This window comes from Glandiceps talaboti, chromosome 19 (assembly GCF_964340395.1).
Source record: "Glandiceps talaboti chromosome 19, keGlaTala1.1, whole genome shotgun sequence".
Classification (NCBI taxonomy): Eukaryota; Metazoa; Hemichordata; class Enteropneusta; family Spengelidae; genus Glandiceps; species Glandiceps talaboti.
Genome location: NC_135567.1, coordinates 9549351 through 9576432, shown reverse-complemented (window position 1 = coordinate 9576432; position 27082 = coordinate 9549351). Strand labels below are relative to the sequence as shown.

The 27082-nt window shown below is 37.6% G+C and overlaps 1 protein-coding gene across 1 annotated transcript; it reads left to right on the top strand.

Moving 5' to 3' along the window:
- Nucleotides 1-199: 199 nt before the first annotated feature.
- Nucleotides 200-26255, top strand: LOC144450276 (ras-related protein Rab-31-like). Its single transcript, XM_078140874.1, has 6 exons — nucleotides 200-613; nucleotides 20170-20266; nucleotides 20964-21127; nucleotides 23537-23566; nucleotides 24523-24648; nucleotides 25258-26255. Exons 1-6 carry the CDS (start codon nucleotides 571-573, stop codon nucleotides 25503-25505), a joined length of 708 nt encoding a protein of 235 aa, XP_077997000.1. The 5' UTR covers nucleotides 200-570; the 3' UTR covers nucleotides 25506-26255.
- Nucleotides 26256-27082: the final 827 nt, after the last annotated feature.

Below are 27082 nucleotides of genomic sequence, written 5' to 3'. Positions count from 1 at the left end.
AAAAACAGTCAAACACATCTACTGTAATTGCAATTATTATGATAAAAAATGAAACAATTTAAATTTACATTTAAATGAAAAAAAGGAAAGAACGGGATTTTATGTTATAAACTTATTGACTTTTCGAACATTGTAATGCTAATAATATGACTTTTAATGATAAAACTTCAGGTCAAAGGTCGCCCAGGTAAAGTGCACACAAGAAACAGTGCATACGTTGTCTACGGCCATACAGTGCATGTTTTATCATTGTTTATTCAACAATTCTCGCATTACGGTCGGGTTATGAATGGGGCCATTGTATACCTTCACGCTAGCTCCTGCAATTAAGATTTCAACACCTATATCCGTTGGAAACTTGTTGAATTCGCGTTCTTGATTAGATCGGGGTCTAGTTTGCCATCAACAGTGACCAGGACAACTCTCTAGCAGTGCGAACTTTACTGGACTGTGGACAAGAAAACAACGCGATATCGCTAACTTCGATACAATATTCATGTAATCATGAACAACGCCTCCCATAAGTGACGACTCCGTGTGTGCAATGACAGTTCAAGGGAAACTTACAACATGCGATCTATCGAGGCAAAAGTAGTCGTTCTCGGCTCACAAGGTATGTAACGTTATGTTCTCCTTTTTTTAACACACTCCCCCTTGCGTAATTCACAAGATTGCGAATTTCAACATTGTTACATTGTTTTTGAGCGCAAAACAAGTTACATGTTTATCAACACGTAATGTCAATAATAGTACAAACACATAAGTTACATGTCGACTTCTGCTGTCGCCTGTTCCAATTTTACTATCAGCTAATTGAATTATAGCCGCGGGTATTTCCAGTCGACGGAACATGTATATGGGCTCGGTCAAACATACACTCCACTTCACGTGATAATACTGTCACGAATTTATTTATGCGTGGACTTCCAGATCACACAGCTGACATTCAAGACTCGTAATGATATCAAACTTTTACATTACTAATTTGCACTTTGAAAGTGAAACATTACTTTTTTAATACAAGGAAATTGTTTCAGTTCTGATTTTATGAAAGTTGTCATAAGTATGTGTCGCTGATGTTGATCAGAGTTAATATATATATATATATATATATATATATATATATATATATATATATATATATATATATATATATATATATATATATATATATATATTGCGCTCTGCCACTGCGGTATAGAGCACTGTCTTAGCAGATTGATACTCACCGAGTTATATATATATATATATATATATATATATATATATATATATATATATATATATATATATATATATATATATATATATATATATATATATATATATACACACATACATATATTCATGTGTATGTATGAATTGCTCTCCATGGTGATTGAGCACTACTTGGCGAAAGAAGAATGAAACTCTATGTATATATATATATATATATGGTTATTTATTTTATATTTAACCTCCATCCATCTACAGAGGGATGTTACCTTAAAATGCATGTCTGAGGAGGGAATTAAGCAAAATCCCCCCCGATCAAAGAATGTCATCTACCTAGACTAGTACTAGTACTAGCCATGTTTAAATAGTTTAATACCAAGTATACATTGTGTGTAAATGAGCAGTAAGTAGGTCAACTCAACATAGAATCACTAATTTCTCATTTCTAAGAAAATAAAATCCCCCAAATATTAATTACCACACATGATTAGTAATACAGATAAACATATCTATTCCAAACTTTTTGTGTCTGAAAAAAAAAGATAGACCCAAAGTTAAAAAAAAATGGTTCAGTCATTGACAGTTGTTGTCCACTGTCTAGGTTTGATATGCTAATCCGGGTCAGTCTTGAAGAGGTCAGAGGTCACAGGGACACCAAGCCCTTTTGATAACAGGAAAAACAATCTCCAAACTACTTCATGTTATGCAAAAATGACATCAGACCAGTCACCAGACCTTGAATCATCTTGTTCTGTAACTGACAACATAGGAAGTTGTCTGGTATTTAAGCCCTATGGTAAACAAAGTCTGCTAGAGTGTCTGTCACCCTCTGCAGCAGACACAAGGTTTCTTCCTATTGGCTATACTGTCTGGCACCCTCTCAAGCAGACACAAGGTTTCTCCCTATTGGCTATACTGTCTGGCACCCTCTGAGCAGACACAAGGGTTCTCCCTATTGGCTATACTGTCTGGCACCCTTTGGAGCAGGCACAATGTTTCTTCCTATTGGCTATACTGTCTGGCACCCTTTGAAGCAAACACAAGGGTTTTTCCTATTGGCTATACTGTCTGGTACCCTCTGAAGCAGACACAGGGGTTCTTCCTATTGGCTATACTGTCTGGTACCCTCTGAAGCAGACACAGGGTTTCTTCCTATTGGCTATACTGTCTGACACCCTCTGAAGCAGACACAAGGTTTCTTCCTATTGGCTATACTGTCTGACACCCTCTGAAGCAGACACAGGGTTTCTTCCTATTGGCTATACTGTCTGACACCCTCTGAAGCAGACACAGGGTTTCTTCCTATTGGCTATACTGTCTGGCACCCCCTGATGCAGATTCTAGGTTTCTTCCTATTGGCCAAAACTAGACTCTAGTGTTGTTCTTTTTTTAAGGAGGATAAGTAACTATAAAATCAGGGGCTGCAGGTTCATTCACATTTTTATTGCTGTTCTCATAAAAATATAAAAATTAAAAATGTTTTGTTGTTAGGCCTTAAAAAAAAATTGTTTGCTTCATATTACCTGACTTCACCTAGTTTTTCATGCCAACCCTAAACTTTTTTTTGACATATTCAAGAAAAAAATAATAAAATTGCGAAAATTGTGAAGTCTCACGAGAAATAGTGGTTATGGAAACTGATATCAACTTAAAAAGACAATATATAACTGTTCTTCCAATCTGTAAGTGTAATGGCTGTACAGCAAATCTGAAGAAGCCAATTATTAAAATTAACATGGAGACCATTTGGAAAACAACAGAAAACATAACTACCTGAATTAAACACTCACACATGGATATGAAATCTACCTACCCCACCTATTCTAAAATTGAACGTAATCAGAACCACACAATTGTTTTAGGCCTCATTGAAGTTCTCAATAATAACTCATTTGCATAATTAATGAACTTAGGTAATTAGGCAGTATTGTAAGTGTGCAAGCTTCAAATTTCAAATAATTTGAAACGAGTATTTGAACTAATTTCAGCATGATTTAGTAAGTAACTAAATATGTACTTATCAGAACTGCTACTTATAGGATTTACACTCGTGCTAGACTTTAAAAAATGTTAGTCAAAAATGTACACTATTTAGTGGTATAACTCTGTTAGATCTAATGTCAGCGTCAGAAACTAATCCAATAGAGTACTTTCAGTTTATATCAGGGTAACCAGTGTTTTTGCTAAGGTTTGGGAACCCCGGTAACAGAAAGGGGGAAAGAGGTAAAACTGGTAGTGCTTCCCATGCAATGTATCATAGTTCAGGTGGGGAACCCCGGTAAAATGATGTGGGAACCCCGGTAGATTTTACCTACTTACCGCCCTTAAATAAAACACTGGTAACTGTTCAACCAAAATTTAGGAGTTTTAATAATATTATTTACTAATTCCTTTATCTAGAATTTGCATTAATATATCAGAACTTTATTTTAAGTAAAAGTTTATTTCAGTAAAACAACAAGATCGGCAGTACTGATATACAAACAAAAAACTGGTACAAATTGTTGAATTACTTGGATAACCCACAAAGTCAAAGACTTGTTTCCAGTGGGGTCCATACAGTAATTCAAGAAAGTGGCGGGATAAGCAAGAGGTGTTTTCTACATGGAATGGGAAAGAATAACAGAAGTAGGGAAAACGTGGAGGCAAAGGAACTAATAACGAATAAACTCACTGTTTTTAAGTATCCAAAATAGTGTTAGTTTTGTTCAAAGTCTTGGAGGGACGAGTTATGTTGCTACATGTATGTCTAAATTATACAAGTCAGATGTTATTATCAATCATGAATGATTGGAACATATGGCTAGCTGTATTAATATAACATAATAATATGTCATACATCAATGTATACAAATGTATTCCTATCTTTCAAAAAACTGTAATATATGTGTGTGTATATGTATATGTATGTCTGTAGTATATGTATGTATGTATGTATATATATATATATATATATAAATTATACACACACATACACACACACATATATACATACACACACACATATATATTTATATGTACAAACTCAGTGTTTTATAGTAAACAGTTCGCAATACATATATATGTATTGCGGTATAAATAACCCAATATCACGATACACAGGAGTCGTTACAGTACACAGTATACCGACATATATATATATATAGTGATATTGTCATTGTTACTTTTTAAACCAGATTTTAGGATTATCAACAATATGTTGTTTTTTTAGAATTTGTGTTTTTATGTGAACAAATAGTGTCCAAATTTAGGGTGAGTTTGTTTTTAATTTTGTAGGGAAGAGCAGTGGCTAGGGTTATACAGGTCAGATAATGTTACAAATGATTGTAACACATGGCGGTATCAGGTTATATCATACAACAAAATTATCAAAACAGCGGGACATAGGAATGTCGGTATATATATCCTAAGATGTAATATTACAACTTGTGTTCTTCTAAGATTTCATCTCTGGTAATCAGTTTATCAGTTAAAGACCTCATCTGTATATATCACTTGTCATTTAGTATTTGCTGACTGAAATCTACCTTATACAATCAATCTAGTTATAGAAGGGTATTCATACACTTGGATGTCCACAGCTGTATATATCTTAAATACAATCAATCTAGTTACACAAGGGTAGTCACACAGTTGGATGTCCACAGCTGTATATAACTTATACAGTCAATCGAGTTATACAAGGGTATTCACACAGTTGGATGTCCACAGCTGTATATATGGGAAGTTCATTATCTAGATAACTTACCACTTTGCTGACTGAAATCTACCTTATACAATCAATTTAATTACATAAGGGGATTCACACAGTTGGATGTCCACAACTGTATATAACTTATGTAAGCAATCTAGTTGCACAAGGGTATTCACACACTTGGATGTCCACAGCTGTATATAGAGGAAGCTCCTTATCTAGATGACTTACCACTTGTAATTTACTGACTGAAATCTACCTTATACAATCAATCTAGTTACACAAGGGGATTCACACAGTTGGATGTCCACAGCTGTATATAACTTATACAATCAATCTAGTTACACAAGGGGATTCACACAGTTGGATGTCCACAGCTCTATATAACTTATACAGTCAATCTAGTTACACAAGGGTAGTCACACAGTTGGATGTCCACAGCTGTATATAACTTATACAGTCAATCTAGTTACACAAGGGTAGTCACACAGTTGGATGTCCACAGCTGTATATAGGTGTGCTCATTATCTAGATGACTTACCACTTGTCATGGACTGACTGAAATCTACCTTATACAATCAATCTAGTTACACAAGGGGATTCACACAGTTGGATGTCCACAGCTCTATATAACTTATACAGTCAATCTAGTTACACAAGGGTAGTCACACAGTTGGATGTCTACAGCTGTATATAGGGGTGCCAATTATCTAGATGACTTACCACTTGTCATGGACTGACTGAAATCTACCTTATACAATCAATCTAGTTACACAAGGGTATTCACACACTTGGATGTCCACAGCTGTATATAGGGGTGCCCATTATCTAGATAACTTACCACTTGTAATTTACCATCTGGAATCTACCTTATCTAGTTACACAAGGGTATTCACACAGTTGGATGTCCACAGCTGTATATAGGGGAGCTCCTTATCCAGATGACTTACCACTTGTAATTTACTGACTGGAATCTATCCTATACAATCAATCTAGTTACACAAGGGGATTCACACAGTTGGATGTCCACAGCTGTATATAACTTATACAATCAATCTAGTTACACAAGGGGATTCACACAGTTGGATGTCCACAGCTGTATATAACTTATACAGTCAATCTAGTTACACAAGGGTATTCAGACACTTGGATGTCCACAGCTGTATATATAGAGGAAGCTCATTATCTAGACGACTTACCACCTGTCATGGACTGACTGAAATCTACCTTATACAATCAATCTAGTTACACAAGGGTATTCACACACTTGGATGTCCACAGCTGTATATAACTTATACAATCAATCTAGTTACACAAGGGTATTCACACAGTTGGATGTCCACAGCTGTATATAACTTATACAGTCAATCTAGTTACACAAGGGTATTCACACAGTTGGATGTCCTCAGCTGTATATAGGGGAAGTTCATTATCTACATTTTGTAGATGACTTGACCATGTAACATACTCACAGAGCTTAGTCATAGTCTCTCAAGTCTCAATCAAACCACAGGGGACCCAGGAACCGTGTGACAAACAAACCAAAATAAAACAAACAAATAAATAAATAAACTATCAAATAAATGACAAATGAACAAGCAAACGAACGAACGACAAGTATATGGGCAAATAAAATAAAATAATTAAATAAATAAATAAACAAATAAACAGATCTATACTGGTGGGGGTATACTAGATATTTTTTTGTACCCATCATGTTTTTTTGTATAGTGATGGGTACAAAAAACATATCTAGTATACCCCCACAAGTATCTGTTTATTTGCTGGTTTATTTAATTATTTTATTTGTTCCTATACTTGTCGTTCGTTCGTTTGCTTGTTCATTTGTCATTTATTTGATAGTTTATTTATTTATTTGTTTGTTTTGTTTTGTTTTGTTTTGTCACACGGTTCCTGGGTCCCCTGTGATCAAACTACCATTTTAGAGAGTATGAATACAGATTTTTTTTACCTCTTAATTTTGGACTACATGTACGGTACATACAAATGTATAATGTATATAATATAGTAATTTTTTATGGGTATGGGATCAGCATCTTTTCAAAATTGTTGCTTTTTTGCACATTTTTACCAAAATTGACGAAAAAAATGCAAAGAATTTCAACATTTGCAAATTGTGATCTCTTCAGAACAGATGGGTCTGTCATTTCTGAAGGGGGTTTGAAACATTTGTGTTGTAACCTTTTTTTGCTCTTTCGAACTCACGTACTACAAATACTAAAGTAATCATCCAATCCATATTTAGTCTTAGTTACCATGGAGACTCTTACTGCTGGGGTTCTTCTATGAGACCACCCAGACAAGAGTCTTGGGAAACCATATTCCAAATATCCTATACTGGAAATCACAAAGAACATTTCTTCCAAGTCGTGAAAAATTGGGCTGACGAGGTCTGTTTATTGTAATTAAGATGTATCAGTCACTTGAGAAGTGACAGACTAGTGGTGAAGGTACCTAAATTGTTCAGCCTGTGATGTTTGACGTGAAGTACTACCCAGCATGCACTTCTCTAGGCACTGGTTCTTGTGCTGGTTCTTGCGTGGGTGAGTTGGGATTCGGTTTGCCCAGACTCTCATAGGCAAGTGTCTGGGGAACCTAGACTAATCCGTATTTAGTGATGGAATACCTGAGCCTACAAATATTAGATTTTAAATAATCAAAAACTACTAGTTTCATTGATGTAGACTAGATCAGTTTGGACAAGGTTTCCTCTCTCTGATAACTAATTATAAAATAGGTTAGAATGCAGCGAAAGAGCTCATGAAACAACTTGACCTTTGACCTGATGGCACAAAGTGATGTATGTACAGTGAACAAAGCAGAGGGCCAAAATGTCTGGAGGTTGGTATTATATCGGAAACAATATACATTGTAGCCTGTCTGCTTGCTAGAACTCGTGACTGTATGCTAGGAAACAATACACATTGTAGCCTGACTGCTTGCTAGAACTCGTGACTGTATGCTAGGAAACAATACACATTGTAGCCTGTCTGCTTGCTAGAAGTCGTGACTGTATGCTAGGAAACAATACACATTGTAGCCTGACTGCTTGCTAGAACTCGTGACTGTATGCTAGGAAACAATACACATTGTAGCCTGTCTGCTTGCTAGAAGTCGTGACTGTATGCTAGGAAACAATACACATTGTAGCCTGACTGCTTGCTAGAACGCTGACTGTATGCTAGGAAACAATACACACTGTAGCCTGACTGCTTGCTAGAACTCTGACTGTATGCTAAGAAACAATACACACTGTAGCCTGACTGCTTGCTAGAACTCTGACTGTATGCTAAGAAACAATACACACTGTAGCCTGACTGCTTGCCAAAGCACTGACTGTATGTTCGTAGCTGGGTCACAGATCCAACAAGTAAAAAAACCATAAACTTGGCTATCTATCTTTCTTGAAAATATCACAGTGAAAGTGAACGAGTGTAGTGGAGTCACAGATCTAACAAGTAGATAGACTACACAATGTAGTATATGGATCTCTGGTTATATATGTACTCAGTTGAAAGTGAACGAGTGTAGGGCTAGTGGAGTTACAGATATATAGCAAGTAGATAGACTATATATACACAATATAGTGTGGGTATCATAATCTGTCTATACTCAATTGAAAATCAACGAGTGTAGTATAGTTACAAATCTAGCAAGTAGATAATGGTAGACTGTACACAGTATAGTGTGGATATTTGTCTATACTCAATTGAAAATCAACGAGTGTAGTGGAGTTACAGATATATAGCAAGTAGAATAATAGACAATAGCGTGAGTGTCTACAGTACAAAGAACAATGAAAGATGAAGTGCCTCTGTTGACTCTAAGACCGTACTTTCCATTGGAGTCTAAGGTTAACTGTACACGATACCTGCATCATTATACCAAACACGAGCCAGGTTCAACAAAACAAATATGGAATATATACTGTTGTCGTTCTACGTCACGGCAACGCCGTCTATGTCACGACAACGAGTGTCTATGTCGTTGGTTCTGTTGTGTTCGAAATCGGAATCAAAACACTCAAAATTTCCATTATTTTCCCCAAATTATTAAAAATAATTAAAAAATACTCGTGACCTACGGGGCCTTGTCACTACTCATCTATCAACTCAGTGACAAGGCCCCTTAGGTCACGAGTATTTTCCTTGGCTGAACAAAAAAAATATTGGGGAACAAAATGTAATTAGACAGTCAGTCAGTCAATAAATTAAATGTGTTGTCTCTATCTCTTCTTTGAATTTAGGACCCCGAGTTCCAATGAATTGTTGAAAATGCTAAAATCAGTCCAACTATCGCATACAGATACCATACTTTATTTTGATCAAGTCTCACGAAGAAATGGAGTGCAAGAATAAAACTAACTTTGGTTCAAATGAAGATTTCTAAATTAAAAACATTTTGGAATCTGGTAAATTATTGTTTCTCCATACACAAAATTCATTTTATCAACTCAAACACAAAACTTTGCTAGATATAAAGCAAATTATGTAAATTTATGATTATGTTATGCTTTTGATTTTAATAAACCATGGTAACAGAGAAGGGGATATCTGGTAAAATTGAAAGTTTCCTATACATTCAGTGTTTTTACTAAGGTTTTAGAACCCTGGTAACAGAGAGGGTGAAATCTGGTAAAATTGACAGTTTCCTATACATTCAGTGTATTTTACTAAGGTTTTAGAACCCTGGTAACAGAGAGGGTGAAATCTGGTAAAATTGAAAGTTTCCTATACATTCAGTGTTTTTACTAAGGTTTTAGAACCCTGGTAACAGAGAGGGTGAAATCTGGTCAAATTGACAGTTTCCTATACATTCAGTGTTTTTACTAAGGTTTTAGAACCCTGGTAACAGAGAGGGTGAAATCTGGTAAAATTGACAGTTTCCTATACATTCTGTGCTTGACAAAGCTGAGCCCTACATCTTACTGTCACCAGGATCATGTGACCTAGTATCATGTGACCATACATTTATTGTAGTGACCTGAAATGACCTTAAATAGGTCAACTCTTATGATTATTATAAGTAACATATTGTATGAACACATGTTAGAATATTTGAAATGCAATGTTTACTTTTATGATTACAAATATTTAAAATCAATACACAATTGTGTAAACTGCATTGTTGAAATGAAAGAGTTTTTTATATGTGTGAAACTCAGTTTTACAAAATATGACATTTTCAAAGCATGGAATCCACATACAACAAAAAAAGGCATTTTCTTAATGACATGCATTCATTATTCCAGGCTACAAATAGCCATACTACACTATGGAACAAGACAGCATACATTCCGGGCTATACTGTAGAACAGGACAGTATGGATTCCAGGGTACAAATAGCCATGCTATATTGTAGAACAGGACAGTATGGATTCCAGGCTACAAATAGCCATGCTATACTGTAGAACAGGACAGTATGGATTCCAGGCTACAAATAGCCATGCTATACTGTAGAACAGGACAGTATGGATTCCATGCTACAAATAGCCATGCTATACTGTAGAACAGGACAGTATGGATTCCATGCTACAAATAGCCATTCTATACAGTAGAGCAGGACAGTATGGATTCCAGGCTACAAATAGCCATGCTATACTGTAGAACAGGACAGTATGGATTCCAGGCTACAAATAGCCATGCTATACTGTAGAACAGAACAGTATGGATTCCAGGCTACAAATAGCCATGCTATACTGTAGAACAGGACAGTATGGATTCCAGGCTACAAATAACCATGTTATACTGTAGAACAGGACAGCATGGATTCCAGGCTACAAATAGCCATGCTATACTGTAGAACAGGACAGTATGGATTCCAGGCTACAAATAGCCATGCTATACTGTAGAACAGGACAGTATGGATTCCAGGCTACAAATAGCTATGCTATACTGTAGAACAGGACAGTATGGATTCCAGGCTACAAATAGCCATGCTATACTGTAGAACTGGACAGTATGGATTCCAGGCTACAAATAGCCATACTATACTGTAGAACAGGACAGTATGGATTCCAGGCTACAAATAGCCATACTATACTGTAGAACAGGACAGTATGGATTCCAGGCTACAAATAGCCATACTATACTGTAGAACAGGACAGTATGGATTCCAGGCTACAAATAGCCATGCTATACTGTAGAACAGGACAGTATGGATTCCAGGCTACAAATAGCCATGCTATACTGTAGAACAGGACAGTGTGGATTCCAGGCTACAAATAGCCATGCTATACTGTAGAACAGGACAGTATGGATTCCAGGCTACAAATAGCCATTCTATACTGTACAACAGGACAGTATGGATTCCAGGCTACAAATAGCCATACTATACTGTAGAACAGGACAGTATGGATTCCAGGCTACAAATAGCCATGCTATACTGTAGAACAGGACAGTATGGATTCCAGGCTACAAATAGCCATGCTATACTGTAGAACAGGACAGTATGGATTCTAGGCTACAAATAACCATGCTATACTGTAGAACAGGACAGTATGGATTCCAGGCTACAAATAGCCATGCTATACTGTAGAACAGGACAGTATGGATTCCAGGCTACAAATAGCCATGCTATACTGTAGAACAGGACAGTATGGATTCCAGGCTACAAATAGCCATGCTATACTGTAGAACAGGACAGTATGGATTCCAGGCTACAAATAGCCATGCTAAACTGTAGAACAGGACAGTATGGATTCCAGGCTACAAATAGCCATACTATACTGTAGAACAGGACAGTATGGATTCCAGGCTACAAATAGCCATACTATACTGTAGAACAGGACAGTATGGATTCTGGGCTACAAATAGCCATGCTATACTGTAGAACAGGACAGTGTGGATTCTGGGCTACAAATAGCCATGCTATACTGTAGAACAGGACAGTATGGATTCCAGGCTACAAATAGCCATGATATACTGTAGAACAGGACAGTATGGATTCCAGGCTACAAATAGCCATGCTATACTGTAGAACAGGACAGTATGGATTCCAGGCTACAAATAGCCATGCTATACTGTAGAACAGGACAGTATGGATTCCAGGCTACAAATAGCCATGCTATACTGTAGAACAGGACAGTATAGATTCCAGGCTACAAATAACCATGCTATACTGTAGAACAGAACAGTATGGATTCCAGGCTACAAATAGCCATGCTATACTGTAGAACAGGACAGTATAGATTCCAGGCTACAAATAACCATGCTATACTGTAGAACAGAACAGTATGGATTCCAGGCTACAAATAGCCATGCTATACTGTAGAACAGGACAGTATGGATTCCAGGCTACAAATAGCCATGCTATACTGTAGAACATGACAGTATGGATTCCAGGCTACAAATAGCCATGCTATACTGTAGAACAGGACAGTATGGATTCCAGGCTACAAATAGCCATACTATACTGTAGAACAGGACAGTATGGATTCCAGGCTACAAATAGCCATGCTATACTGTAGAACAGGACAGTATGGATTCCAGGCTACAAATAGCCATGCTGTACTGTAGAACAGGACAGTATGTATTCCAGGCTACAAATAGCCATGCTATACTGTAGAACAGGACAGTATGGATTCCAGGCTACAAATAGCCATGCTATACTGTAGAACAGGACAGTATGGATTCCAGGCTACAAATAGCCATGCTATACTGTAGAACAGGACAGTATGGATTCCAGGCTACAAATAGCCATGCTATACTGTAGAACAGGACAGTATAGATTCCAGGCTACAAATAACCATGCTATACTGTAGAACAGAACAGTATGGATTCCAGGCTACAAATAGCCATGCTATACTGTAGAACAGGACAGTATAGATTCCAGGCTACAAATAACCATGCTATACTGTAGAACAGAACAGTATGGATTCCAGGCTACAAATAGCCATGCTATACTGTAGAACAGGACAGTATGGATTCCAGGCTACAAATAGCCATGCTATACTGTAGAACATGACAGTATGGATTCCAGGCTACAAATAGCCATGCTATACTGTAGAACAGGACAGTATGGATTCCAGGCTACAAATAGCCATACTATACTGTAGAACAGGACAGTATGGATTCCAGGCTACAAATAGCCATGCTATACTGTAGAACAGGACAGTATGGATTCCAGGCTACAAATAGCCATGCTATACTGTAGAACAGGACAGTATGGATTCCAGGCTACAAATAGCCATACTATACTGTAGAACAGGACAGTATGGATTCCAGGCTACAAATAGCCATGCTATACTGTAGAACAGGACAGTATGGATTCCAGGCTACAAATAGCCATGCTATACTGTAGAACAGGACAGTATGGATTCCAGGCTACAAATAGCCATACTATACTGTAGAACAGGACAGTGTGGATTCCAGGCTACATAGCCATGCTATACTGTAGAACAGGACAGTATGGATTCCAGGCTACATAGCCATGCTATACTGTAGAACAGGACAGTATGGATTCCAGGCTACAAATAGCCATGCTATACTGTAGAACAGGACAGTATGGATTACAGGCTACAAATAGCCATGCTATATACTGTAGAACAGGACAGTATGGATTCCAGGCTACAAATAGCCATGCTATACTGTAGAACAGGACAGTATGGATTCCAGGCTACAAATAGCCATGCTATACTGTAGAACAGGACAGTATGGATTCCAGGCTACAAATAGCCATGCTATACTGTAGAACAGGACAGTATGTATTCCAGGCTACAAATAGCCATGCTATACTGTAGAACAGGACAGTATGGATTCCAGGCTACAAATAGCCATGCTATACTGTAGAACAGGACAGTATGGATTCCAGGCTACAAATAGCCATGCTATACTGTAGAACAGGACAGTATGGATTCCAGGCTACAAATAGCCATACTATACTGTAGAACAGGACAGTGTGGATTCCAGGCTACATAGCCATGCTATACTGTAGAACAGGACAGTATGGATTCCAGGCTACATAGCCATGCTATACTGTAGAACAGGACAGTATGGATTCCAGGCTACAAATAGCCATGCTATACTGTAGAACAGGACAGTATGGATTACAGGCTACAAATAGCCATGCTATATACGGTAGAACAGGACAGTATGGATTCCAGGCTACAAATAGCCATGCTATACTGTAGAACAGGACAGTATGGATTCCAGGCTACAAATAGCCATGCTATACTGTAGAACAGGACAGTATGGATTCCAGGCTACAAATAGCCATGCTATACTGTAGAACAGGACAGTATGGATTCCAGGCTACAAATAGCCATGCTATACTGTAGAACAGGACAGTATGGATTCCAGGCTACAAATAGCCATGCTATACTGTAGAACAGGACAGTATAGATTCCAGGCTACAAATAGCTATGCTATACTGTAGAACAGGACAGTATGGATTCCTGGCTACATCAAGACAGCACACACGAGAACATAAAGCTAAGAATGTCCATTGTCCATATCCACATTAACATACAAAACACAGAAAAGCACAGGTTTTAACTTCAGACATGTTTTATTTATGACTTATATTGTTATATTGTAAACAAAATGACAACCTACTTAAGGAACGGGGTGAAAAGTTGAAGGATAAGTAGATAAGGAGGGTGGTGAGATCTTTTGAGTCTAGCTGAAAAAATACAAAATATAAGATTCTGACAGCAGAATATTATCAGCAGGCAGGGATTTTGCTAAATTTTGAACTAAGGAATACAGTTGGAAGTACAAATTTAGGGGTGGCATATGGAAAATCAGTTCAAAATGTTGAAAAATGAAGAAAGTAGGTCGGTAGTTTTGTTAAAGTTCTATATGTACTAATGTTTTCAAAACACTGTACCAATCAGAGATGTATGGCAACTTATACCATGCATGGACTAAGTTGGACAAAAAATATGGAATATATACTCTGGTCATTTTTTATCACGACAACGTGTGTCTATGTCATGACAGCGTGTATACATCACTGGTTCTGCTGTGTTCAAAATATTCAAAATGTTCAAAATTGTCATTACTTTCCCTGATTTTTCTTTGATATTTACTTGCACTGGTATAATTATGTTATTCTCCAATATTTTTTCTTCATTCACTGAGCTGGAAAAAACTCGTGACCTAAGGGTTGTCACTACATCTAGAGACTGATAGTAACAAGGGCCCCTCAGGTCACTCATATTTACCATGGCTGAATGAAAACAAATTTTGGGGGAATAACTTCTAATTATAATGACCTTTTTTGAAGTATTTCAATAGGGAACTTGCAATCCAAACTGAGCATGCTCAGACGCAAAGGACTATGGGATTATCTGTGGTTATCATAATACCTAATCTGGAGCTAGTGATAAAATTAACCTCCCACAATGGTCAGGGTGACTATGAATTCCTGGTTATAAACAATGTATCAATATTGTTTACAATGCTAATTGATTAGTATTTATTATCACATTTCCCATGATGCAACATTCAACATGGCGGGTTTGCAAGTTCTCTTTTATTATCCCTGAGAAATTTTAAAAATGCTATTTTGCAACATTATAATCGCAAGTCCACCTTGCAAGATTAATTTTATATATTTGCCTTGTAATGTGTTTTTATGTGCATTTTGTTAAATTTAAATTAAATTCATAGTGTACCGAAATTTAATTAGCTCACCAAATATATTAACTTACACTGAATTTTTGCACAGATGAGTTTTCATCGTGCATTTTATTAGTTTTGTTTTGTTTGACATGTTTGTGTGTTTTGTATTCCTGTCTTTTTCTTGAGTTTTTCATTTATTTAGGAGCCTGTAAATGGGACTAGCTTCTGTTTGTCTTCCTGTAAATTAATAAGTAGTACAGTGACCATGGCTTTAAGAGTTTAATGTGAAGAGGTAGCAGTATGTCCTTTAATGATAGCCACATTTTGTTGTTGTGAGTCAAAATGATAAAAACTGATTTTTCTTGTGAGACACTACATAGTAAGAGATAGGGAAACACCAAATTTTGGTGTGTCACTAGAAATTTTGTGCATCAGTGGTGCATCAAATTGGCTTAGTTAGAGGGTACACTGGTCACCACATAGGGGAACACCAAATTTTAGTGCGTCACTAGAAAGTGTGTGCATCAGTGGTGCATCAAATTGGCTTACAGGACACACTGTACGTTTTTGATATTTTTGTACAGATCTACATGAAATTTAATAATTTTAAAAATAATACTCATTATCGGTAATAGTTAGTCAAATCTGAACTTGATGTGAGTATTATTTTTTTTGATCTGACATCCAAATATGAACTCAATGAAAATTGTTAAAATATCAATAATTATGTCAATTATACATGTCAATTAGGAGATCTATTTTATATAGTAATAAGTTAAAATCATGATTCATTGGGGGCGGGGGAGGGGAGAGGGGGAGGGGAGGGGTGCTGATTTTAGGATGTGGTTAAATGTATTTGTGTACTGTACACATAGTACGTACAATAAATCCATTCAAATTGATTTTGGGTCCATGTCTAAAACTTCACAATCTGTCGTCTTTTGCCTTGACCTTTTGACCTCAGTTCAACAATTTAATGTTGTATAATAACATTATATACTTTATCACCTGAAGGTAACTATGATTAACGTTCTTTATAGCCAAAAGAGATAAAATAAAAAAAACATTAAATGAGAGTCATTGAATGATAACAGATGATTGTAAAATAAATATTAGCTGTGGTGTAATTTATGTACAATCTACTGTGTGTAAATGAACAGCATACAGCATACATATCCAAATACATGTACACACTCCTATACATGTTACATGTGTAGATACACATATATGTACGTATAACATGTACTACATGTAAATACACATGTACATACCAGTATGTAAGTAAGTATGTATGTCACATGTAGATATACATACACAAACAGACAGACAGACAGACAGACAGACATATGTACGTATGTTCACACACACACACACACACACACATACATACATACATACACACACACACACACACACACACACACACACACACACACACACACACACACACACACACACACACGCATGCACATTACAAGGGTAACCGAATCTTAACCCAACCATGATAACGATATACATATACCGGTACAGGTATCCTTGACGTACTGATAGTATATAGAGACATCCTATCCTAGCACACCGTAATAAATGATGTGTTATTGTCATCATATAGATAAACCATTTATCTGTTTCACCTTGACTTCATACTACAGCCTCCACACACCCATTCATTCCATAGACAATCACATTCTTTCACATCATTACATTTTATGGACAGAGTAAAAGATAAAGTTTGTAGACAAATACAACTGTTTATGAGTTGTGGTACATTATTTAAAGGGGAATGTTTCAATCCTAGGTCATTACATTAATAAAATTACCTGAGATCAGTCTTTTGATTCCAGCTCAACTCTGTCTATAGACTCTCTCACAGTCCTCGACAGCATCGCTAAAAAAGTGATGTTTTGTATACCAATATCTATCACATAATTATTGTACTTGAATATCCCGGTACTGTGGGTCCTCATTGACTAACTAAGGCTAATCTTTTGTAGACGTGTTTCTGCTATGCCTAGTCTAGTTCCTATACAGTATCGTTATGATTTATGCCTTCACTAGAAACCACAGTTGGCATCCAGACTATCAATCCCCTACACGTAGTACAATAACACGGATCATCACAGTAACACGTCAACAAATGATTAGTCCTACATGTATGTAGTAGATGAGGGCCGACACTAAGGGTGTTCACATATGTAAAAAACCTTGCCATGGCCTGGTCCCAGTAAACAAATTAATCAGGTGTTAACTTTTGGTCTGCGTTCAGATTGCATATTTGTCGTCATCGAGTCTAGGACAAAAACAGCGCCCTCAGTCACATCAACGCTACTATTGTTAAATATGGCTGACTTCGATAATTGTTTACTTTCCAACTGATAATAACATTACACATTCATGGGACGCTTAGACAATAGTAAAAAGGTCAACATATACTGTAGGTCAACATGAGAGGGCGTCATCTGGGACAAGGTCTGCATTCACACGGATGTTTTTGCTCTGGGACAAGACCAGGCCCGGCCCAGGCCAGGGCCTGAACCACCTTCTCGTCTGGGACCAAATCTTGTCCGGGCCAGGCCCTGGCTAAACCGTTCACACCTTTTTTTTTGTCCCAGACCAGGACCTGGCCATGGCCTGGCCCTACACAAAATTCGTAGTCTGAACAGGCTTAATACAAGGATATTCAAGTACAATTATACAGTACGGTAGATGTCGATATACACAAAACAGTTCTTTAAGTGATGCGATGCCCCGAGGACTGTGAATGTGAGTCTACTCCGACTATCTTCTTCTCTTGTTCAGTCAAACAACCGATTTTCACATCAATCCGCATTGGTTCTTTAAGATCATTAAAGTAATTTGGGTTTGTATAATTGGAATGACTCTCAATATTCTTGTTTCACAACGTGTACCAGTGATTGCTTGAGTAATATTAGTGTTACATTGCACTTTGTTGAAAATGGCGCAGTGAGCAGGGCTTAAAAAATTGGGGGGGGTTCGTATGATCACAACCTTGAAATAGACTTCCGTAGCTGATGTCCTGAAAGACCTGACTGTTTTGACCTGTTATCAAAACACTGTTAAGTTGACGAACTACTCAGCAGATAGATGTCATTTTGAGTTGCCAAGTCAGCCTGTAGGAAATGAGTGGAAAAACATCAAATCATGTCAAAGGTTATACTGAGGTCAAAGGTTGTGTTATCCATCTAGATTCTGTTATGTATGTCTTAAAATGTAACATAAGACCTCGGTAATTCTAAATTCAGATACAATGTAAATGTAGGTAAACATCTTTCAAATAACTGAAATATTTTTAAACTACTTGGTTTCCATGGAAATGAAAGTGTTATTGTACTGTCGTGACATTTTAGTATGTAGTAAGTATAAACCAATTTATTGTCAACACTTAAAAATACCAGCTTGAGAGAGATTAGCATATTGTAAGGGTTCATGAGAAAACATCTTATGATGACATCATCTCATTTACCACAGTCTCTGTCTTGACAAACTGAAGACATACCAGTTAATACAACCTGCAAAAAAACACTGGTTGTTTTCTTGTATCAGTCAGGAATGAGGTTCTTGGAGACAAACTGAAAACATACCAGTGTACATGTGTATACAACCTGCAAAAAAACACCGGTTGTTTACGTGTAGCCGTCAGGAATGAGACAAAGTTCATGCAGATAGATACAATGTAATTAGTGCCGGTAATTCATCAAAGTGTAAACACCACTGGAATCTGGATCACACGACTCAGTTTACTGATAGAATGTTATAACAGTACGTCAGTATATATGTTACATTGAGTACAACTGTGACATTATACAGTGAACTTCACAATACCATTCAGCTTTTCTGTTTGATACAACCAGTTGAACCACACAGAAACCAACAGGAAACTGACTTCAATAGCAAGATAACATTTTTTGCTACATTTAGTCTAAATGAAATAAACCATTTCAATGTATTACAACTCAGTACAGACATTTGGGCACCAATGTTTTTCTTAGTATCAAACACCGGATGAAGGGTGCATAAAATGTTGTTTGCGGTTTTCATTTGATGTCTGTATGGTGGCATGTGTACTTCAAAATGTAGCAAAAAACTGTACTCATTCAATCTTGCTATCTTAAAGTGTAGCACAATCTGATTAAAATCCGTTGTAGCATTTCTTTTTGGCTGTTACGTTTACTGTCATTACAGAATTGAGCCATTAACTAAGGAAGTGGGGTTTCTTATCTTTCTTATCACTGAATAATGTTTGTTGGCAATATTTACAAATGTGATACAGTACTGTTACATAACACATCAGGCAAAGCTATAACACATCAGGCAAAGCTAAGCTCAATGTCATATCAGTTTTACTGACCCATTATCAGTGACATTGCAAATAGCTTTACAGATGCAAACAATTTTTATGACACCCGACTTGCTGGCTCACCATGTCGGGAAAGTCACACTTGAACCACTAATGGCAGAAATCCGTCATATTGGGCTGTTTGCGCGCGTGCTTGCTGTGTTTTCTACTCACTACGCTCGTGAAAGTACAGGCATAGAAAACACTGCAAGCACTCGTGCAAACAGCCCGAGTACACCTCATTTGTACTTGCGCCTCATGGCGTTCTATCGTCTTACACAGTATAATGATTAATTCCTGTCATTTATTATTTTCAGGTGTTGGTAAAACTAGCGTTGTACTTCGTTATGTCAGTAATCATTTTAGTCAACAAGTTACACCAACAATTGGAGCTTCTTTTTTCACTATCAAAATGTAAGTATAACAGTTAATAGTCAACTTTCCTGACCTTTTGGTGACCTTGAACTTGTATGTCATCCCAAGTCATAGAATGTGTTAGCATCTGGAAGGGTTATACAATTACAATGTATGCCTGAACCAAGTTCACACCAGACTAGTCTGTAAGGTACGCAGTGACGGGGCGCCCTCTAACATCAGGCAACCCCTAACACAGAGAGAGGAGGCCGGTGAGGGCGAAACGTCACGACGTATCTTACTGTCTAACACCAGGCTAACTCAGTACCAACACAGGGAGAGAAATGGCAATTTTGAATGTTTTGACTCATATTTCACAGCAGAACCAATGATGTAGACATGTGACGTAGAACGACCAGAGTAATATTCTATATTTTTGTTCAACTTGACTCATGCATTGTATAAGAATGTAATATCATAACTAGGCAAAGCCCATAAGCTCACGCAGGGTAGATTCATTGTAGATAGTGCCCTCCGCGTGGAGAATGCGCATAGTATATAGAACGTGCATACTTAGTCATTGCGCCGCAATGCATCCTTGGGTAAAACCTCCAAAAAAACATTCGTATAGATCGCATAGATTATATAGGACGTGCATGTGTACTAGTCATTGAGCCGGTACACTGCCGCTTTGTGACCACTACGTGACCTATTATGATCAATAATGAGTATTGTTTATAATTCTATACATATACAGGAATATAGATGACCACAGAGTCAAATTACAACTATGGGATACAGCAGGACAGGAAAGATTCCGTTCTATGGCACCAATGTATTATCGTAAAGCCAACGCAGCGCTACTGGTTTATGATATATCGGCACCTGATACATTTACTGCTATTAAGTCATGGGTAGAAGGTAATGTCAGATATTATCTCAGTTAAGGGGAGGGTGGGGTCTGGGTGGAGGGGGAGGTGTTTGTATACATTTACTGCTATTAAATCATGGGTGGAAGGTAATGTCAGTGTTGTCTCAGAGGGGGGGTCTTGGTGGAGGGGGTATTTGTATACACTTACTGAAATTAAGTCATGGGTGGAAGGTAATGTCAATGTTGTCTCAGTTAAGGGGGAGGATGGGGTCTGGGTGGAGGGGGGAGGGGGTGTTTGTATATATTTACTGCTATTAAGCCATGGGTGGAAGGTAATGTCAGATATTATCTCAGTTAAGGGGGAGGGTGGGGTCTGGGTGGAGGGGGGAGGGGGTGTTTGTATACATTTACTGCTATTAAGCCATGGGTGGAAGGTAATGATAATATTGTCTCAGTTAAGGGGAGGGTGGGGTCTGAGTGGAGAGGGGTGGTGTTTGTATACATTTACTGCTATTAAATCATGGGTGGAAGGTAATGTCAGATATTATCTCAGTTAAGGGGGAGGGTGGGGTCTGGGTGGAGGGGGGAGGGGGTGTTTGTATACATTTACTGCTATTAAGCCATGGGTGGAAGGTAATGATAATATTGTCTCAGTTAAGGGGAGGGTGGGGTCTGAGTGGAGAGGGGTGGTGTTTGTATACATTTACTGCTATTAAATCATGGGTGGAAGGTAATGTCAGATATTATCTCAGTTAAGGGGGAGGGTGGGGTCTGAGTGGAGAGGGGTGGTGTTTGTATACATTTACTGCTATTAAATCATGGGTGGAAGGTAATGTCAGTTATTATCTCAGTTAAGGGGGAGGGTGGGGTCTGAGTGGAGAGGGGTGGTGTTTGTATACATTTACTGCTATTAAGTCATGGGTGGAAGGTAATGTCAGATATTATCTCAGTTAAGGGGGAGGGTGGGGTCTGGGTGGAGGGGGGAGGGGGTGTTTGTATACATTTACTGCTATTAAGCCATGGGTGGAAGGTAATGATAATATTGTCTCAGTTAAGGGGAGGGTGGGGTCTGAGTGGAGAGGGGTGGTGTTTGTATACATTTACTGCTATTAAATCATGGGTGGAAGGTAATGTCAGATATTATCTCAGTTAAGGGGGAGGGTGGGGTCTGGGTGGAGGGGGGAGGGGGTGTTTGTATACATTTACTGCTATTAAGCCATGGGTGGAAGGTAATGATAATATTGTCTCAGTTAAGGGGAGGGTGGGGTCTGAGTGGAGAGGGGTGGTGTTTGTATACATTTACTGCTATTAAATCATGGGTGGAAGGTAATGTCAGATATTATCTCAGTTAAGGGGGAGGGTGGGGTCTGAGTGGAGAGGGGTGGTGTTTGTATACATTTACTGCTATTAAATCATGGGTGGAAGGTAATGTCAGATATTATCTCAGTTAAGGGGGAGGGTGGGGTCTGAGTGGAGAGGGGTGGTGTTTGTATACATTTACTGCTATTAAATCATGGGTGGAAGGTAATGTCAGATATTATCTCAGTTAAGGGGGAGGGTGGGGTCTGAGTGGAGAGGGGTGGTGTTTGTATACATTTACTGCTATTAAATCATGGGTGGAAGGTAATGTCAGATATTATCTCAGTTAAGGGGGAGGGTGGGGTCTGAGTGGAGAGGGGTGGTGTTTGTATACATTTACTGCTATTAAATCATGGGTGGAAGGTAATGTCAGATATTATCTCAGTTAAGGGGGAGGGTGGGGTCTGGGTGGAGAGGGGTGGTGTTTGTATACATTTACTGCTATTAAATCATGGGTGGAAGGTAATGTCAGATATTATCTCAGTTAAGGGGGAGGGTGGGGTCTGGGTGGAGGGGGTGTTTGTATACATTTACTGCTATTAAATCATGGGTGGAAGGTAATGTCAGATATTATCTCAGTTAGGGGGGGGTGGGGTCTGAATGGAGGGGGAGGTGTTTGTATACATTTACTGAAATTAAATCATGGGTGGAAGGTAATGTCTGGATTATCAGTTGTCATCAAAAATTCAAATCACAAATAATTATTTTTAATTTTCAGTCATTATCAGAGACTCATATTCACTGTAAGCGAATCTCAGATATTATCGATAAATCTCAGATACTATCACTCGTTCTCTGCCAATTGAGTCCAATCATTATCAGTAAATCTCAAGCATTGTGAGTTGATTTCAAGTGTTACAGTGTATCTAAATTACTGTCTAGTACAGCACAAGATGTTATCTGAGAATGTACATTTAAATGGTAACCTATATCTTACTAGATTATCAGAAACTGTTATCTGAGAATCTCGATCACTATTAGCAAATCTCAGTTATTCTCAGTGAACCATTCACTAAGTGATTTCTCGATGAATTACATTCATTATTAGCTACTTTCTTTGAAATGATTTCATAACGCAATCATATTTTCTTGTATTTCAGAATTACAGAGAAACGTGGATGAAAAAATAGGTATGTATATGTATAGATTGGCTAGAACTAACTTAGAACTAACTAACTTAGCGTAAAATAACTAGTGAACATGAAATCAATTTCTGCAACAGGAAATTGTACAATACACAGGTTAGGTAAAAAAATTAATATGTTTCTGGTCAGGACATTTTATCTAAACTGGTGTGATGGCGCAATTTTTTTTTTTTTAATTCTCAACAAACTTGTCACTCAGTCTACTATTTATGGCAGTTACTGTTCTTTTTATTTAGTACTTTAGACCAAGTGTGTATGTGGGGCAGATGTCATTCGCTAGTTCATGATTGGCTCTGCAGTTGTCTTCACTGAAGTAGGAAAGGTTATTTTTGTGTTTTCCTCCAGATCTGCAGACTGCATGGGCTTGACAAACATGAAAAAAAAAGACCAATGCGAGGGTATTTAAGTGATGCGAGCACTGACCAGAAACAATTCTTTTTTTTTGGCCTTATAAAAATATCATAAAAATATCGTTATGACGCTATTTTTAGGTGCCAATTAATTTTTGAAATCACCGCAATATGGCTGCTGTCAAGATCTGGAACTGTCACTGATTAGACAAAAATGATTCCGAATTATCATTTTCATCAACTCTGTGTATATTTAACAGAAATCATGGTATAAACATTTTGAAAACCATCTTTGTCAGGAGAGAAATCTAAATACTCTTAGCAACAATTGTCACCATGTGATTTTACTACTGAGGGTCATGTTATGGGTCAGACTCTCCATACAGCCATATTGTAACAATCACTAACATATTTTCCCTGGCTCATACTCCGAGGTTATGCCCTCAACAGCGAGAGTCTGGGTAACTGAGACTACCTAACACAGTGTTCTTTTTCAATTTCTAGTTCTACGTGTTTTAGCCAATAAGCCCTCAATGGTGAGAGTCTTGGTAATTGAGACTACCTAACACAGTGTTCTTTTTCACTTTCTAGTTCTATGTGTTTTAGCCAATAAATGTGATTTGGTAGAACACAGAAAAGTTAGTCTAGAGGAAGCCCAGGATTATGCCAGCTCCATTGGTGCTTTATTCTTTGAAACATCAGCACTCACAAACCAAGGTAAGTTATGTTTTGTTCTGGTTACCAGAAAAACAAAGGATTGTATAGTTTGGCCTCTAGAGTGCGCTATTTAGGAGCAGATTATCAAGTAGTCCTGAGGACATGGATCATTTTGAGATTTGGAGTGCACTTTCTAAGACAAAGGATAGTTTGCATAGTTTGGCCACTAGGGGTGCTATTCAGAAGTAGGTGATGACCAGAGTCTTTGATTATACCTGGAAAGACAAAAGATTGTTTAGTTTTGGCCACTAGGGATTCTTTAAGAGCAGATTTTAAACTAAAAGTGAGGGCCAACACCTTGCGCATTCTCAACATCGTACTTACCATTTCACACCAAAGTTGGAAACATTGTAACAAGGTAAATACTTGTATCTGAGACATGATTTCTGTATCTGTTCATCAAATCAAATAAACCAATGAAACAAGTCAGGTGATTCTGAAAACTAACCTTTAACCTTTTATTTGATTGGTAGATTTTTGTCTTCATTTGCATGTAAGTCAGGTGATCTTGAAAACTAACCTTTCACCTTTTATCTGATTGGTAGATTTTTGTTTTCATTTGCATATAATCTATTAACCATTCTTCTCTCTCTCTCATAAAACACACAGGACTACAAGAAGCATTTCTGAATGTATGTCAACAACTCATTGTCTTGTCCCAAACCTGCCCGGACAGTGGCGTCAACGTCGTTGAAAATAACGAGAACTCTATCCCGATGGAAAACAATCATATCATACCTAAAGTATGGCACACTACGGAAACAAACTTTCCGGGAAATTTACATGAACAGCGCATGGATCAGTTACGGATCGCATCGCGAAGTTCAGAGGAAGAAACGCACGTTTGTTGTTCTTGAAGTTTGTCATAATATGTCTGGGATTTTGACACAATGTGAGACTCTGGGACGTAATGTATAAGTGACACAGGAGTACATTGAGGGCGTCTATTTATTGTCGTGCCATGGAATACGTGGCCATTTACTGTCGTGTCATGGAATACGTGGTCATTTATTGTCAGATTTGCTTTGAAAACTGGCGCCTGTTTATGAAATGATCTACAGTATGGATGATGTGTATTTGTGACAAGTTTATTTGAAGATTGTGGCTTCTTCCCTCCAGTAATGTACACAGTACTATGGTAAACACGACTGACTTGAACTAGAACTTTTGAAGTTTCCAGTGGTCTTGGTTTACCAGTGTCTGTCTGTCTGTCAGTCTCTGTCTGTCTGTCTGTCTGTCTGTCTGTCTGTCTGTCTGTTTGACATCTGTATCTGTTTGTCTGTATCTTATGGTCGTTTTTCTCTGTGGACATACATTCATACATATGGATGTATATGTGTGTGTACACACAAGCATGTGGTGTGCATCTGTGTGTGCGTGCTTTTGGCATGTGTGTGAGGCTTTGTGGGAAATTAGAACAGTACTGTAGATGCCAGCCAGCCCCTTCACACATCAGTGACAGGGCGCCCTCACACATCAGTCAAACCCTTTCATCGAGCCAGCCTGTGAGGGCAGCATGACACCATATCACTTACAGTCAGTGATTTGATATTCCATTTGTCTAAATGATATAGTTAGAATATATGCCAGTACATAGTAATGCACTCATGGACGAAAAAAATAAGTAAAAAAAAATAAGTACATCGTCGTCGCCATGGTTTTATTAAAATGTATTTTTATTTGAAGTTGATATTAATATTTTGAATGATGCATCATGGGAAATGTGGTAACATTACATTAATAGACAGACAGACATATATATGTATGTATGTATGTACGTATGTACATACATACATACATACACACATACATACATACATACATACATACATACATACATACAGACAGACATACATATATACATACATACATACCTACATCGATACATACACACACCCATCCATCCATACATACATACATACATACCTACATACATACATACACATACCCATCCATACATACTTACAGACAGACAGACACACACACACACACACACAGACATACATATTGACAGACGGACGGACGGACAGACAGACAGACAGACAGGCAGGCAGACAGACAGACATACAAAGAAGAGAGAAAAGAAAACCTCTAGCCAACATCGTTGACAATGTTAAAATAGAAAAAATGTTTTATAATAATAATGATGTATGAAAATATTACATATTGTACTCTATATATAATAACCTTCAATGTATACAGCTTTCAAAATAGTTCAAAATATTTGACTGAATGTATAAAGACAGAACATTTATTCTTTTCGTGCCTTTCAGTTTCTTTTGCGTTTTTTTTTTTTCGATTACAAATTTTTGCCTTCAGTTTGTATAGTTCTATAAAAACTGAAGTTCTGAAACATTAGTGTTGTGGAAAACTTAAGTTCTATGAAATCTAAGTTCTATGAAATCTACAGTGCTGCCAATCAAAGTAGGAATGA

What these genes read in the sequence shown, in the direction of transcription:
- LOC144450276 (XM_078140874.1), top strand. Translation starts at nt 571, where the DNA reads ATGCGATCTATCGAGGCAAAAGTAGTCGTTCTCGGCTCACAAG. An exon ending in AAACGTGGATGAAAAAATAG is followed by an intron (nt 23,567 to 24,522) that starts GTATGTATATGT and finishes TTCACTTTCTAG; the next exon opens with TTCTATGTGTTTTAGCCAAT. An exon ending in ATCAGCACTCACAAACCAAG is followed by an intron (nt 24,649 to 25,257) that starts GTAAGTTATGTT and finishes TAAAACACACAG; the next exon opens with GACTACAAGAAGCATTTCTG.